We start from the raw sequence: 17,894 nt of genomic DNA, 5'->3' as shown, positions 1-17,894 counted from the left end.
CATCTCAGTCACTGCCAACAAGATCCTGAAGCTACCTGATAATACAACCCATGACAATAAAAGGAGTTCACACCATTCTCTACCTCCTATCTGCAATGTAGAGGAGCTCAACAAGCTGCTGGCAAGACTCACCAAAGCCTAGGACAGTGTCCTGCCCAATTTCCAGGCTGTACTATACTGCCCAAGAAACTGTGGCATCCGTGCAGAGTTAAAAGACAAAATTTAGGGGAAAAAAAACCACGGGGGAGAGGAAATCTCTGATTGGAAGAGCCACTGCAGCAAAGTGGAAGAAACAAAGATTAGAAAAGGGATACTTCAAGTTCATTTCCTATACTCATTGCTCCTCCTATCAAAACACGTGGACATGACCTTTCTTAACTTTTCACCATGCTGGTTGAGACTCTGACTATGCCTGAAAGATGCAGCGCAGATATCCTCTGATTTTTATCTGGAGTAAGACCTTTGTCAGATCTTAAGCTTACTTATGTTAGTCAATAGCGAAGACAGTCAGAATGTGATTACTCAAGGACTGATAAGAGCTTTTTTCCTCAGAATGGTGATATCACAGTGGAAGCTAGACCCATCTGGTTTGAAAAGCTAAGACTTCCTGACTCTGTATTTGCATTCAGCATCAGCAATATAAGTGGCTTGATAGTAGGAGATAGCTTCATGGATCATTTTTGTTACGTAAGAGCAAATACAAATCAAAAAAATGCAAAACGCGAGGGAAATAAACATCTCACTCTACTACAAAATATCTCATGGTCCACACCTTCAGACATAAGTTGAAAACAAGTTTATTTCATACATTTCCACAATAAACTAAACACATCAAGCTCACAAACAATTTTTAACCAAACCAATAATGCAATTCTATGATGTGCAAGCCTTGAAAGAAACACATTTTACAAAGCAAAGTAAAGTAACAATCTTTAGGAATCCCTAATGGTAGGAAGTGAATATCGGCATAAATTCTGCACTAGGTTTAGTTTTTAATACTGGCTAATGCAGATGCACATTTCCAAATGGTTTCGTATTTCTAATCTTGGTAATTCTAAGGACTCCATGTGATGAAGAATAAACAGAATATGTTGGCAGATCAGCAGATCAGACAGCATTTGTGAACAGAGACAGAGTTAATGTTTCAGGTTGGTGATCTTTGCCAGATCTGAAAGCAGGTAGAAATGTAACAGGGTTTAAACAGAGGCAGGGAAAGGAAAGGGGAAGGGAAAGGGAGAGTACAAAAGGAGGTTTCTGTGATAGGGTAGAAGGCAGAAGTGATGAAATAATAAAATGTCTCAGATGGTGGGAAAGGTAAAAGTGGCAAACCTCTTCATTGTAGAGAGTTCTAAATGCTTCACATACTTGGAATAATTATTTATTTGTAGTTTTATCAATTTTGTAAGCCATTTCTACTGTTCTCAATGTGGTTTGTTCTACGTTTATTCAAATACAGATCATGATGCTGTTTTATGAACATCTGTTGAATCTGCACAAGCCCAAATTTCCATTAACATGTCATTTTAATGTTTCATCCCAGTTTGATCTTGACCTCTTTTACTGTTCAAGCAAGCTCAATGTGATCTGAAGGAACAGCATCCTATCTTTTGAAGAGATGCTTTAAAGCCTTCCAATCTCAGAAGTGTGTTCAATTATGCCTAATAATTGCATTTTATTTTTGGTACACCAATGTTGGTAATGAATCTGCTTTTCTTATTTACACTTCCTCGAGATTCTTTTTTATCTTGTCACGTCACTACTAATTCAGCCCCACAATCATCCTTTCGGTCATTTGATCACTCTTGCTTTGCAGCAGATTCCCTTTTTGATTCTGCCCAGTCCCCACACCTGCCCTCACTTCCCTCCCTTTGTGTTTACTTGAGACCAGTTAAAACTTGAAAGTTTCCAGTCTGATGAATGCTCATTAATCTGGAATGTCAATTCTGCTTCTCTTCCCAGATGCTTCAAAGTGCTGGTTGCATTTTCTGTTTTTAATTCTTATGGTACCATGTTTTGCCTATTATAAAGCAGATTTAGGACTGAGTTTAGGAGGAACTTCTTCACCCAAAGGGCTTTGAATCTGTGAAATTCCCTGCCCAATGAAGCATTTCAGGCTATCTCGTTAAAAATGTTTTTAAGGCAAAGATATATAGATTTTTGAACAGTAAAGGAATTAAGGACTGTTGTGAGCAGGATGGCAAGTGGAGCCGATTCCACAAAAAGATCAACCATAATCTTATTGAATGGCAGAGCAGGCTCGACAGGCCGGACAGTCTACTCCTGCTCCCACTTCTTATATTCTCATGTGAATAGAACAAGTTAAAATGGGGAGGCCACAGACTTGTGAAACTACTACTAGTAGACTATTAATATGGAAACTCATGTAATATTCTGGGCACCAGGATTCATGGCATAATTGGAATGAAGAGTCTAATGAAGAGCATGAAACCACCATCAATTGGCGAAAAGACATTTGGTTCATGAAGATTCTTCAGCTTCTGAAAATAAACTCTGTCATTCTTACTTGGTCTGGTCTACATCTGACTCCAGGTCCACAGCAATGTGGTTGACTCTCAACTGCCCTCTGAAACAGCTTAGCAAGCCATTCAGTTTCAGAGGGTTATAATAAAGTTACCATAGTCTCCGATGACCATAGGACTTGCTCTCGAGGGAGATAAAGAGACAGGTGTTGATTTAACCGGGAGGGTTTCCATGTCCCAGGCAAGGGGACAGATCAGAAGGACAGGTTTTCCATGGTAACCTCAGCTGGCGTGTGAACTGAACCCATGCTGCTAGTATTTCTCTGCATTGCAAATCAGGCATTCCAGACAATGTAATTAACCAAGAGATGAGGTGAATGTGACAGACCTTGACATCAAGGATACATTTGACTCAGTTTGGCATCAAGGAGTCCCAGCACAACAGGAGTCACTAGGAATCAGGGAAAACAAGAGTGGTTGAAGACATATCAAAATGGTTGCAGTTGTTAAAGGTCAGTCATCTCAGCTAGAGTTCCTCAGGGTAGTGTCCTAGACCTATGCATTTTCAGCTGCTTCAATGACTTTTCTTCCATCACAAGGTCAGAAGTGGATAAATTCACTGACAACTGTACTATGTTCAAATACCATTCCCAACTTCTCAGATACTGAAGCAGTCCATGTTCAAAAGCAAAAAGATCTGGACAATATCTAGGCCCAGGCTGAAAAACAGCAAGAAAATGCAGCCACTCACCATCTTGACTTGGAAATAAAGTACTGCTCCTTCACTATCGCTAGGTCAAAAACCTCAAAGTCCCTCCTGTGGGTCTCCCTCCAGCACTTGAACTATAATGGTTCAGGAAGGTAGCTTACCATCGCCTTCCGAAAGAGCAAATGTTGGCCTAGCTAGCAATGCCCACATCCCCAAAAGACTAAGGTAAACTTAGCATTGAGCTATATGTTCAAACCAACCATAAAACTATCCTTCCTTCGGAAAAATTTAAAATGTAGAAGAACTAACTTTAAAATTAAAAGGTTGTCTTCTAAGGAATCTTTTCACAAAATTGGATGTGCATTTGCAAAAGCTTTGATAAATCATTTTGGTTCAAAAATCCCTTGGACAGAACTGTCTTTTATTTTAAACTACAGATTATTTATTATTTTTGTGTGCCGCACTATATTAGGAACATAGAAAAATTAGGCCATTCAGCTCATCAAGCTTGTTCTACCATTCAATGAGTTCACAGCTGATCTGTGGCTTAACTCCATACATCTGTCTTTAGTTCATATCCCTTAATACCTTTACTTAACAAATATTTACCTTTGTCAGGTTAAAAATTAACTGATCCTGTAGTTTCAACTGCAATATACCATGTTTCAATCTGGTATCAATATACAACTCAACAATGCACATAAAAGTATTCTTTGACCAACTCAACTCCCATGATTTCCAGTCCTAAGCAACATTGTATCCCATCCCTCCCCATCAAAAAGGATAACTGCCTTGGCAAGCTCTTGAATAAGTTTATACCAAACCAATTGTTCAACAACCACATCACCTACCCAGGAATATGTCTTTCCTCATGATATTTTACTTGGCTCAAGCCACCATGTCAGGAAGTAACAGATGAGGACCTTTGGCAGAACAACAATCACCTGAAATAGCCATCTTATTGTATATTCCACTCTCGCCCTCTCAGCTTTCACCACCTAGAGCGATTGTGGGCTTTTATAACTATTTCTGGATTGGTCAAAGGTCCCATGCAGCCACTCAGCATCAATGGAGTCACCAATAACATTTAGGTTGCAGCTGTGGTGTAATCCAAAAATTGCATTCATTGTTGAGGATTAAACTTGGCTGAACTTCATGGTAGAATTAAAGAATTCCATCTAGCCACTGAGGGGCTATGCTTAGTTCTTTGATTACATACATGCTAAATTAATAAACCTATAGATTATCTATTCCAATATATTCATGATTAGTCTCCCTTATTCTAACCTTAAATATACAGAAGTTCTTCCAAAATTCTGCTGCCGATGTTTTAATTTGTACTAAGTTCTATTCCTCTATCAGCCCTATGCTCAATTACCTACATTCAAAATTCCCAGTCCAGTAATGCTTTGATTTTAGAAGTTCCATCCTTGTTTTCAAAATCCTTCCAGTACTTTGCCCCTTCCTAACTCAATCTACAGTGCCCACAATTCTCAAAATATCTACACTCTAACCTTGGGCGCATGTGCATTCTCAGGTATAGTTGCTCCACCATTGTTGGCCAAGTTACCTGTGTTCAAAATTCTGGAATGCCCTCTCAATACTTCTCTAAGTTACCTTCCTCCATTAAGACAATTCTTAAAACTTATTGCTATCAAACTTATGGTTACCTGACCTAATGTCTCATGCGTTTCAGGGTCATACTTTATTTTATAACACCTCTTGGGATGTTTCATCACTTTGGGATGGTATAAATCTAATGCGCTGTTGCACTCATTGTCTAATTTAAGGAATTTTATGTCACTATCCATTACAAATGGCTTTGATTAATTTATTATTTGGGAGTAGAGAACATTAACATTGCTAAAAATCAACGGTAGTTTGTCTTGCACTCATTAGGATTAGGATGCAAAGAGATTTGAAAAAAACCCACCAATTTTTACAGCATAAGGAGGGGTTGCTGATTGGTTGAGCTATTGTTGTCATGGTAATGCAACAGAGACTTAACTGTCCATCTTAGCTCTCAGACCGGGCAGGCAGACTGATTCATTAGGGTGTTGCTGCAGGAATGCAGCAGAGATCGACAATTCGCACTGCATCTGAATGATTACACCTACATAAAACAGATGCAGTGCTACATGCGAATGCATCACACTATGAGCCAGTGCTAATTTGAAATGGCATCCCAAGTCAATTTCTTGTATTCTAGCCCTCATGAGTACAAGACCATTGGTGAAATTAGAAATGAAAATGACTACTTTCCTTAAAAACCTGGAAGTTCAGAATAGGCTCTCCAAACTGCTTACTTGCAAAAATCATTTTGAAAGTTTGTTAAAAACCTCTGAATATCTCTGCTTCTATTACGCTGGCACACACACAAGGCCTACAATAATTCCATCATTTCTATTTGTATAGAAGGATACAAAAGATGAAACTAAAGTAAGAGATATGAATCCTGGGTAATATGAACACAAGTGCTTGATAAAACACTCAAATTACTGAATGATAACCACACAGAATTGAAACATCAATCTTCAAAATTTGGCTTGCTTAGATTCTCAGCAACTTTTTGGTTTTACTTAAGCAACGTATCCATTCCGTGGACAGAAGAAAAGCAGCCGTTGAATTTCTTATGATTGATCTTCATAAACGTGTACATGGTTGTAAAAAATGAATCCTCCATTAATAGTCACTTTAAAACTGTGCACATCTATAATGACCAAGGATCACATTGAGGAGCAAGTCATTCAGTGTCATCAGGCATTGTCTTATAAACTAGTGACCTTCAACCTTATGTATAGAAAAGAAAACTATGCGCTGCCTGACATCCCTGCAGGCATGCTTCACCTTAAGACTGAAATGGGGACATCTGCAGAAAGCATTACATTCAGTATCCAGGTACATGTTGAACTGGCTTATTAAAAAAGTGAAAGACAAAAGCAGAGACACTCAGAAAATACTCTCTCATTACTCTGCTGGCAGAGCTGCTTTCAATAAGATTTCTAATTCTCTGTCTCAACACAGTGCTCTGTTGAAAGTCATGAGGTATTCTTGATTCTGCCAATGTCAACAAAACAATTTTCAGCTCAATAAACACCAATCCACAAAGTAAATGAAAATTATAATGGAATGTCTAAACATGTACAAAATCATTTTAATTTTAATTCTTAAAATCATACACAGAATTAAAGTTTAAGTACTTCACTAAAATATACAAGCGGCATCATGGCTTGAAATACTCAGACTATCATAAGTCTAATATCAAGCTTAAATCAGTTGTCACATTACTTTCTATTGACTATTAATCTAGGACTATAAAAATAATTTAAAAACCTGTACGCCTTTTAAAATGCGCATACACCGAATTGCGCTTTGCAAGGAAATGCCTTTTGTATATTTTAAGTCTGTACCTTCAAGGTATGAATTCCATGAATTCCAAATTAGCTGCATCAATGCAAGTAGGATTTTTTTTTGGAAGAGTTTTTTGGTCTAGTTCATACAACATAGTTGTAGTTAATAATAAACTTACCTCAAACTTTTCTTTTCCAAACCTGCAGATCCAAAGCTGTCATGACGCTCTTGGCGCCGTCGATACAAATCAGACTGGGAAAGTTCCTTCAACTGCAGTAAATTCATAGTGAGGTTCGCAGTGTGCAGGGTGGAGGGCTGTTATTTCCGATATCTGTATGTCTTTACATAAACCACCATATGGACGAGCCCAACCCAGTTGTTGATGAGCTAGTTATCACAAAAGCAACTCCTAATAGACGTTTACACCTGTAATACTGTGGGCATACTTTACAATGCAATCAGTTGCTTCCGGATTTTCCACACCCTTCAAAAGTTACAGCGTTTCATTTGAAAACTGCATGGACATAGCATCAATTTAACTAATGAGGACAAATGCTGGGAAATCTGTCATCTGCACACAAAATAGATAACTACATTTTTAATTATAGTCCTATTCAGTGAGTTTCCACCTCTCTCCCAAGTCCTCCAATCCCAACAAAGTTACAAAAGAACAGAAGTCTCCACCCTGCTAGGAGTTACGAGTAGTACATGATTCTCTTACCCCTCCCTTCCTGAATGAAGTTGAACAAGTTTGAATACGTCACAGCTGGCAGGCATTTGATTTGTAAACACAGTCAAAAGAACACCTTTGCGCAAGACCATTGTGCAACTTTTCAGTTCCTCCAGGTCCTGTTTACATCTCAGCTATCTTTGTCTTGTTAAGGTCAAACCAATCGAATACGAAAGCACACAAGACTGAACAGGTTAATTTTGCATGACTAACCCTCTCCAAGGTGTGTTGTATGCACTGTTTAACTCTTTTCCTACCAAGAGGAATTTTCAACATTTAGCAAAATTGATTTCAGTTTGATGTACACGTGTGTAAATGTTTAATGCAGAATCCAAAGTTAGAGAATTAAAAAGTCTTTCTGATTTCATACCATAATCAAATAAAAAATGAACTAGAATTCAAGTAGCATGCATTGCAGTTCAATATATTTTTGTGAAAACAGGGGATGGAGAGATAGCTTTAGATATAATACTTCTGATAATAACATCCAAATAATATATGCTTTTATTGAAGGAGATTCATGCTAGCATTGGAAGAACTGTCCCAGTTCAACATAGTGACAATCAGACATCTAGAATCACACCTAACAGCAAACTATCCAAACTCCTTATCATTACTTGCATCCTGTTGCACCAGCAGGTTAGATCCACCAGAAGAAGGAGCCCAGTAATAGCCAGTAAAATGGATAGGATCTTGGGTCTTCTCAGTGTGGATCCTGGACCCCAGGAAGTATCAGACATCACAAACTTGAACATGTTCTAATCACAGCTCTCAGCTGATAGCTAGCTCTCCCATGTTGAATGCCAGTTGGTAGAAAGACTGAGTATCACAGGCACAAAAGGGTCTTTGGTGCAAGACTTCAATGTCCTTCATCCAACAGTGGCTTGATTATACCACCACTGACTACATGTCCTGGAAGACAGTTACCAAACTAGACTCATGGCAGGTTATAATAACAAACCTACCTTTAGGTCAACCAGGCTCTGTTGTACATGTGTCAGATGTAGCGTACTGTCTAACACAAGTCATATTAGAAACAAAAATATATCTGAGATTATTAACACAGTTGTGGTGTGCCACTACTACTGTTATTAAAGGGTTAGTTTCAGAACTAGTTCAAAACATGGCTTTCATTAACTCAATTTCATATTCCACCACAATCTGTAATTCCATGGCTTGACAGAAGTAATGCAAAGAACAACACCAGACAAACCCAAAATGATATCACCCTCACACAGCTGAAAGATAACATGTACACTAAACATCCTTCAGACACAGCCACAACTAATGGATTAGGTCAAAGATGGCATTCTCGCTACATCCAGTCAATGTCAGCTAATTACCCAACAAATGGAAAGAGTAAATTTTTGTTGAGCTTCAGCCAGAGCTATCAATTGGATGTTCTGCTCAGGTTCCCACCGTTATACATGGCCATCATCAGAAATGTACAATGGCTGTGTTACTTGGACAGATCAAAGACTTTGGACCCTCAGCTACAGTGCAGAAGACGTGTGAACCAAAATTAGCTCAGAAGGTAACATTCTTGCCCACAAGTACCAGGCAAGACTCTCACTGACAAAAGAATAATCATAATTTGTTTTTAAACAAAAATACTATTGCTGAATCCCTATCATGCTAACAACATCCTGGGGGCTACCATTGAGCAGAATCTAAAATCATAGCAGAACTTAAATACCATGGCTTCAAGAGCAGGTCAATGGATAGGAATGCTGCAAGCAGTAATCACCACTGGTTTCCCAAATCCTGTACACTATTTAAAAAACATGAATTGGTACTGAAGAAACTGAACACCATCCTGAACAAAGCAAAGCAATCTGCTCGATTGGCATTTCACCCACCACCTTAATTAGAGACTCCCTTTGCCACTGCTACAGTGGTAGCAGTATGTACCTTTGCAAGATGCTCTGCAGCAACTCACCCAGACTCCATCATCAACACCTTAAAAATTTGCAAGTTCTGTTAGCTAGAAGTACGACAAATGTGTTGATAGACCACAATTTGCAAATTTCCATCCAAGCCATGCACAATCCTGACTTGGAACTACAATACTACTCCTTCACTGTCTAAATCGAAATCCTGGAATTCCTTTCCTAAAAAGCATTGCAGTATATGTGCTCGTCAAGGACTCAATCAGTTTAAGACATCAGTCATCACTACCTTAACAAAGGCAATTAGGAATGGGCAGTAAATGTGGCTTTGCTAGTGACGTCTACACTTCATGAACAAATAGAAAACAATAACATGTCAATGTTCAAGTCTATTCACACCTTTTCAGATAATGGAAAACATTCATACCCACAAGCTAGTTTCAGATATGATCTAGGCATGGCTTGATTCATGGTATTCATGCAACAAGTACAAGCTATGACCTCTCAAAAGCCTCTATGCCACCAACATGTCACAGTATAATGAAATACTCTTCACTTGCTTGGATGAATGCAGCTACTATACTGAAGAATTGCACTGACATCTCAAAAATCAGCAATCTGCTTCACTGGCACCCAGATCAGCATCTTTTTCATGGTTAAAACAACTACTCCCTCCAAAATTGTGTACCATAACTGCCGGGTGTATTATCTACAAGATGTACTGCAGAAACTCAGCAAGACTTCTTCAGCAGCTCCTCCCAATTCTGTGACTTGCATCATCTAAAAGAAGAGGGACAGTTGTGTGGATAACACCATCCCCCTGAATCAAACACTTGGAGCAGCATTTTACAGACAGTGAGGTTTGCTGGCTCAGGGTCAGCAGGGATAACAGAAAAATGAGTTATTTTCTGTTCTGAAGGGTATTCATTGGCTGGAAACAGGACTCCTGCCCTTCAGTAAGACAGCTATCCAGCCTCATAGTGCTGCTGCTGCCATTTCCACCTGCACCAGTGGTAGCAGAAGCCAGGCATAAGACTATAAACAGTACCCAGATTCTGTGTTTCAAAGTCCAGGGCATCTCATAGTAAAGAGGGAAGGTGAGGCTTGGGAAATTGGAGAGGAGAGTTGGCACATGATGGGGTGGACATTTTGGGGGGGTGGAGGAGTGCGACACCCAATATGCCAGAGTTATCCCTAGCTATTTCTACCCAGAGGCATAGGAGGAGGAACCGGCTAGGTTTACTTCTGGTCCCCGATATCCTCTTGCTAGCCTCCAAATGGAGACCCAATGGTAAACAATCTTCAATTTTCAGAGGGAGACAAGTGGGAAGGCCATAAGGGAATTTTATAGCCCCACTACTCAGTAGAAAACCAGCTGGAGGAAGGCCATAAAATTCTGTCTTGAATTTATTGCTACCCAGTCAAAATTCTGTAATTCCCCACAACACAGCACTGGAGAAGTGCTTTCACCACTTGAAGGTGCACTCCATTTTCTCAAAAGGCAACCAGAGACGGGCAATAAATGTTGGCCTTGTCATCATTCCAAATGTGCAAAAGTTCTTAAAAAGCCCATTAGCATATATTGAAGAAAACAGTATTACATATTCAGAAAAGATTTGAGAGCAAATATGCTAGACATCAAATTCAAGTTCACCAGTAGAAGTGCAGGACATTAGAACTTTTGTTTCTCCAAACATGTGCATAAATCTCATCCCAATCTCTGGGCTTGTATCTAAAGTGAATATCCATGATGGCACTATGGTGGCACATACCGAAGTCTGTTGTAGTGAGACAACATAGCCTACAGCTATCTTGGCACTAAGGCCCATCCTAGACCAAAGAACTGCATTTTAAAAAAAGTCTTCTGAAGGGAGCATTGCAGACACAAGTGTGTGGATTGCCTTTATCTATAGCACCAGAAAATGTTTCTACCTCTCAGCTGGCAAGCATTGCACTTGTACTGCAACTTTCATAATCACCAGAAAGAGCTTAACTAATACTGAAGTACTCACAGAAATATAGTCACTGTTGTAATGTAGGAAACGTTTTTTAGATAGAACAAACACCAATATAGTTAGGACCAGATGATCTGTTTTGTGATTTTGATTGTTGGATAAATATTGGCTAGGACATGGCCCTCATTCTCCTCTTCATAAATACTGCCATGGGATCTTCATCATCCATCTGAAAGGGCAGGGTTGCCCAGTTTAATACTTCATCCAAAAGATGCCACTTCCAACACTATAAAACCCCCTCAGTACTGCACAGAAGATTCAACATTGAGCTCTTCTGTCAAAGCCCTGGAATGGGAGTTCAACTTCGCAACTCAGGCGAGAATGCAGCCAACTGAGTGACAGTTTATTTGATTTTATAACTATACTGCTTCAATAATAATATTATGTAAAAACTAAAAAGGTTTAAATGTAAATGGGAGACAAAAGGTGCTAATTCACAACTTGAATTTTGGAAAGTTATGGACAAATCATGTAATTGACACAGAAGTTTACTATTGTGCAACACTGCTGATAAATATTTGGACATTTTCTTTTTTTTTGAAAATGAATTCTAGATCTGGTATCAGAATTGCAAATTTAAATTAAACTTCTGCAGTGCAACCAATATCAGATAACAGATCACTGGTTACAGAAGATCACAATTCTTTCTTGTGTTGATCTGGGGACTCTTCAAGTGAGTTATTGTTGCTGGTCAGGTTTTAAGCTCTCTCTCAAGGTTGCATGTTTGGATGTGAATGAAGGTGACTCGTTTGGAATGTGTAGATCTCAAGTACATGTGCTCAAATAGTCCCACCAGATTAACTTTGATGGCAGCTCCACTCTGAAAGCTCAAGTCTGTACTGACTTACTGAAAGATGTACAAACCGAAAAAAAACTGCAAATGCTGTAAATCAGGAACAAAAACAGAAATTGATGGAAAAGCTCAGCAGATCTGACAGGTCTTCCTCAGAGGAAGGGCCCTTCTACCAGATACTGAAACAGGTCTTTTGAGAAGCACTGAAAGTGGGTCAGCCACTCGGTAGTTATGGATCGCCTTTAGAAAGGAAGTGCCAGTCGAGAGCAATGAGGATTCCGTCTAGAAGCAGGCAGAATTAAACTGAAATGCTGAAAACTACACACTCAGCTAGCTGATGCTTAAATTATTTATTTATCAATTTTGAAAAACCTGCCAATCCAGAAATAATTGCTTCAACAAAAGAGGTGCTGCTTTGTTCTGCACGATGTCAACCCCGAAACATTCATGAGCCGGTTTAGTGTTTCTGTCATCTCATCTGGGGTAATGACCCAGCAATTTGGGAAGCTCTGAGCTCGAGTTCAGTTAGTTTACATTTTACTACTTTGCAGCGCAGGCTGCTGCCAAGCTTTCTGCTCATTTTCTATTGCACGAAGGAGGTTAGATTTTCAAATCAACCTTGTTCAAAGAGGTTTTTACATACCTCTGGAACAGGCAGGATTTGAACCTAAGCCTCCTGGTTTGGAGGTATAGACATTGCCACAATCACAAGAGCATCTCAAATGTTTGCAGTTATCTGGAGCTGATAGCAAAAATTACTCTCTAATCATTGCATATTTATACGATCACATGCTATGTGTTGATTGTTTCTGGTTATGAATAGACTGCTACAGAGGATCAACAATTTCAAGCCTCTCATTGCAAAGATGGACTTTAATTTTTTGTTTCATTCACACAGAAAATGTTAACACTGCGAGCTGGGCCAGTGTATATTTCCTATTCCTAGTTGCTTTTGAGCTGCCTTCTTGCACAGCTGCAAGTTAAGATACCTTCAGATTCTCTCTCTTGCCTCAACGAGAAATACTAACATGTCTTCCTGAGCAGTATTATAACTACATACTTACTACTGTATAATTATCTTGCTTATTAGGTGGTTATCCTTTTATGCATTAGATGGCAAAATTTGGTTTACTTGAAATAGGCAAGTTCAATGAATTGCTCAGTCCCCTTATCAATTCTGTTGTAAAACTTAGAGCTGAAGGAAGCATATGGCATAGGTAAAAAGGAAACCTGCTTGAATGATATACATAGTGGGTTCATGCCACCGATTGACACTGATTATGTTGAATTAGTCAATGCTGGAAGCTGTGTTTAAAGTACAATAAATAACAGTTCTAATTTTCATTGCCAGTTAAATTGTTGGTTTGATGTTGGCAGTGTGGTAGATTAACAGCAGCAAAAAGGTTAATTTATTCTTTAAGAGAATTGTGCCATTCATTGCTGTTTGTGTACTGTGTGTACACATTTCTCCCTCAGGGATTACAGGAATGCAACGAGGGACAAAGAAGGAAATTTTAAAGAAAATACACTTAGTCTGCTTTAAAAGTGTCTTAAAAGAATTGCTTCAGTGACCCACATGTTTTCAATGGCAAATTTCAATTTGTTTCATTCTGATGATCCACTGATAAATATTTCTTTTTTTCATGGCTTTCTACAAGCTGGGAGCATCCTTGAATAAAACTGTAAAATACGTTTATTCAGAAAGATACTGAAAGAGTGGGTTACTATAACCCTGTACCTAAAATCTGAGATGGCGATTGCCCAATTACATCTTTCACAACACCTTTCTAGCAAACAAATGAAATTTAATTCCAATACCTAATGCTTATTATCAAGGTTGATAAAAGGAATTAGGCCCTGCATTTGCCTTTATTTGTGAATACAAAGCTTACTTGAAAACAACAATTAATGTCTACCTACCACAGGCACTCAGTTTACTACTATTCTGTGGTTATGAGGCAAGGACCACCTAACTGGAGTCACACAGAGTATCTAGATACACTCCATCACTCTTAAGATTTACGTGCAACATCAAGTGGCAGAACAAAATTCTTAATACCAAGTTCTTGCAGGGTGCTGTACAGGGGTGGTGCGAAATTCACCTTTAACAAATGCCAAAACATCCTGGGGAAAATTCAAACAAGGAGGCAGAGAAATGTTACCTCCCCTAAACAGAAGTAACAGCATTTGTGAGGATCTCTCCTTCAATAACAGGCTGGTTCTATGATGCATTTGCTACTGATTGTCTTTCTCATGTGTCAACTATAAGCCTGAGTGATGGTAGAGAAAGTGAGTGGCAACTGTGAATAGTCATCGAGACCAGACGGCCCCGAAGCCAAACAGAGGATGAGATTACCAAGGCAAGGGCTGGGGAGGGGATTGGACAGGAAGCCAGGCTCCCAAAGCTGAAGGCTGGAGGGGTATGGAAATTGAGGTTGGGGGCAAGGGGCTGCAAAGGGGAATGAATAGTTTCAAACTTAACAAATAAATATCCAGGGAGCTAGAGAAACCTGAAGTCAGACATAACAAACTCCTTCTAAACGAAGTTCAGAGTCTCTAGCTTTAGAGTACATAGGAATTAATACATTGTGGTGTTATTGTAATGAGCATTGTATCTACGAGAAAATTTAATAATGAACATTTTTATTTCATGACAATTGGCATTGTTGTCACATCTAAAAGGATTTCATATACTACTATTGGAGGTGTTCGAAATAAACTTGCAATTAGGCAGGACCTCACCACTTCATGAAAAACATGCTTAGGGTTACGACTCTTTCTGCACAGAAATATAACTGATTTTAAAAATTATCCTTTTGTTTTTATTTTATGCCTGCTGTCATGTGGGTGATTAATGCCTTTTTGTATGCTGGGGCTTTAAACTTAATGGAGTGCTGATAATTGAAGGTATCCATGAACTCTTCTAAAACTGCTTCTGGACATGTCTCAACATCCTATGTCCAACACAGAAACAGATTTCATTACCTCCATTATTGGGTGGTTGCATCACCTCAAAAGGAGATAATGAAAAAGGAATCACTGAAAACCAAGAGAATAGTCTATGAAAATCAAAAATAAATCAGGGAAAATCTCAGAAAAAGTACTTGGTCAGCATGGCAATTTTCTACAGCCATTTGAGCTTCGGAACCCACGCCATAAGAGCAGTCATTGCTTTTCATGCCTGTCTTGACTTTCAAATTGAATTGATCCAAATTTCATACGGAATAAAAGAAGAGCTAGCTATTTGGATGTAGAACAGGCTCAAAAGTAGAAGACAGAGGGTGGTGGTGGAGTGTTGCTTCTCAGAATGGAGACCTGAGACTAGTGGTGTGCCTTAAGGATTACTGTTGGGTTCACTGCTTTTTGTCATTTATGCAAATGATTTGGACATGAACATAGGAGGTAGGGTAGTAAGTTTGCAGATGACACCAAAATATGAGGCGTAGTGGACAACGAAGTGGTTACCTCAGAGTACAGAAGGGTCAATGATCCAAGGAGTGGCAGATGGAGTTTAATTTAGATAAATGTGAAGTGCTGCATTTTGGAAAAGCAAATCAGGACATGACTGATACATTTAATGGCAAGATCCTGGGGTGTTGCTGAACAAATAGACCTTGAAGTGCAGGCTCATAGTTGCTTCAAAGTGGAGTCACAGGTCGATCGGAGAGTGAAGGAGGCGTTTAGTATGCTTGCCTTTATTGGTCAGTGTATGAGTATAGAAGTTGGGAGGTCATGGTGTGACTATACAGAACTTTGGTCAGGCCACTTTTGGAATATTGTGTGCAATTCTGGTCGCTGTGCATTAGGAAGGACGTTATGAAACTTAGAATGGCTCAGAAAAGATTTACAAAAGGTGTTGTGAGGGTTGGAGGGTTTGAGCTATAGGGAGAGGCTGAATAGGTTGGGACTATTTTCCCTGGAGCAACAGAGGCTGAGGGGTTGCTTTATAGAGGTTTATAAAATCATGAGGGGCATGGAAAGGGTAAACAGACAAGGTTTTTTTTTCCCCCAGGGTGAGTGTGTCCAAAACTAAAGGGCATAGATTGGAGGTGAGAAGGGAAAGACCTAAAAGGGATCGAAGGGGTATTTTTTTCATATACAGGTGATAAATGTATAGAATGAGCTGCCACAGGAAGTGGTAGAGATTAGTATAATTACAACATTTAAAAAGGCATATGAATACGAAGATTTTACAGGGTTATGGGCCAAATGCTAGCAAATGGGTCTAAATTTATTGAGGCTATAAGTCGACATGGACAAGTTGGACTGAAGGGTCTGTCTCCATGCTGTATATCTCTAATTTTTAGGTGGAATAGAAAGCATAGAAAACAGGAGCAAGAGCAGGCCATTCAACCCATTGAGCATGCTCAGCCATTCAACAGTATCAGCTGTGATTATGTGTCTCAAATTCCATCATGTGTGTACAAGTCTTTGAACATATTGACTTCTTGCCATGTCTCCTGCCTCTTCCCCACACCAGTTGTGATTTAAATAGAAACAATGCCCTCTTGAATGACTCAGTTAAATCTGCCTCCACCACATTTTCAGACAGCGCCTTTTCTCACATTAAATTTGTTTCTTTTGCAAAACACTGGAAAACCATGACCACTTGTTCTCAATCTTTTTTACAACGAGGAACAATTTCTCCTCATTCTCTGTCAATGCCCACCATGATTTTGAAAACTTCCACTTAACTCCAAGGAATCCCACCCTCTCCAATCTATCCTTTTAATGAAAATTTCTCATCATTGGAACCATTGTTATAAACCTCTTCTGTACTCCCTCTAATGTGTTTGCACCCCTTCTAAAATATGGCACACAGAACTGTATAATTGGCCTCCACAGCTTTCTGTGGTAGAGAATTCCACAGGTTTACCACCCTCAGTGAAGAAATTCCTTCTCACGTCAGTCCATAATGGCATGCCACTTATTCTGAGAATGTGATCCCTTGCTTTTAGATGCCTCACTAGGGAAACATCATTGCTACATCCAGTTTGGCCAGCCCAGTCAGAATTTTAGATGTTTCAATGAATCCTGTCTCATTCTTCTAAACTGCAGTGAATGTAGACCCAGGTGACCCAACTTCTCCTCATACTACAAATCTTTTATCCCAAAAATCAGGCTGGTGAAACGTTGCTGCATTTTCTCTACAGTAAGCACATTTTCTTTTAGCTATTGACACGAAAGCTACACAATGATAGGGCTGTTTAGCCTCAGACGCTCCAGGGAAATGGGTGACCTTGTAGGGGTTTAGAAAATCATGAGGGGCATGGATAGGATAAATAGACAAAGTCTTTTCCCTAGGGTCTGGGAGTCCAGAACGAAAGGGGAAAGATATAAAAGGGACCTAAGGGTCAAATTTTTCATGCAGAGGGTAGTACATGTGTGGAATGAGCTGCCAGGCTAAGTGGTGGAGGCTGGTACAATTGCAACATTTGAGGGGCATTTGGATGAGTGGGAGGGGTTTGGAGGGATATGGGCCGGGTGCTGGCAGGTGGGACTAGATTGGGTTGTGATATCTGGTCGGCATGGACGGGTTGGACCGAAGGGTCTGTTTCCATGCTGTACATCTCTATGACTCTAAAATGCAGTCTCATCAAGCCCTTGTGCAGCTGCAGTAAGCCTTCCTTGGTCAGTACCCAAAACTCATTGACACCCACACCCCACCATTGAGTAAAAAATAAATAATCAAGCAATCTCATCATTTAATAACTGCTCTCTACATAGCAGCATCTTCAAGCTATGTGGTGAACAACTCGTGCAGATAAGTCTCCTTCCTGCACTGTTCTCCAAAGTGCTGAGAGAATTCAGATGAAGGAGTCAACCACCCTGCAACTGACCCCCTGTCAAACAAGTTTTACTTTTTGAATACTGATTTGGGGGGGTGGGGGGTGGGGGGTGGAGAAGGCCCATTAGGTGACAGCAGC

The 17,894-nt window shown here is 39.6% G+C and overlaps 1 protein-coding gene across 5 annotated transcripts in view; it reads right to left on the bottom strand.

The window, feature by feature from the left end:
* LOC122550677 (LIM and senescent cell antigen-like-containing domain protein 1) overlaps positions 1–17,894 on the bottom strand; it is a 120,890-nt gene that overhangs the window by 54,659 nt on the left and 48,337 nt on the right. Inside the window, exon 1 of one of the 5 annotated variants that reach the window (XM_043691767.1) lies at positions 6,719–7,188. The exons of 3 other annotated variants lie outside the window; for them this stretch is intronic. In XM_043691767.1, coding sequence (XP_043547702.1) covers positions 6,719–6,825 — 107 coding nt within the window. In that variant the 5' untranslated portion in view covers positions 6,826–7,188. Of the gene's footprint in view, positions 1–6,718; positions 7,189–17,894 lie in introns of those variants that run through there. One more of the 5 variants, XM_043691774.1, reaches the window with a different exon arrangement.

This window comes from Chiloscyllium plagiosum, chromosome 6, assembly GCF_004010195.1.
Source record: "Chiloscyllium plagiosum isolate BGI_BamShark_2017 chromosome 6, ASM401019v2, whole genome shotgun sequence".
Classification (NCBI taxonomy): Eukaryota; Metazoa; Chordata; class Chondrichthyes; order Orectolobiformes; family Hemiscylliidae; genus Chiloscyllium; species Chiloscyllium plagiosum.
The sequence above is the reverse complement of the archived record's forward strand: the minus strand, read 5'-3'. Positions and strand labels throughout refer to the sequence as shown.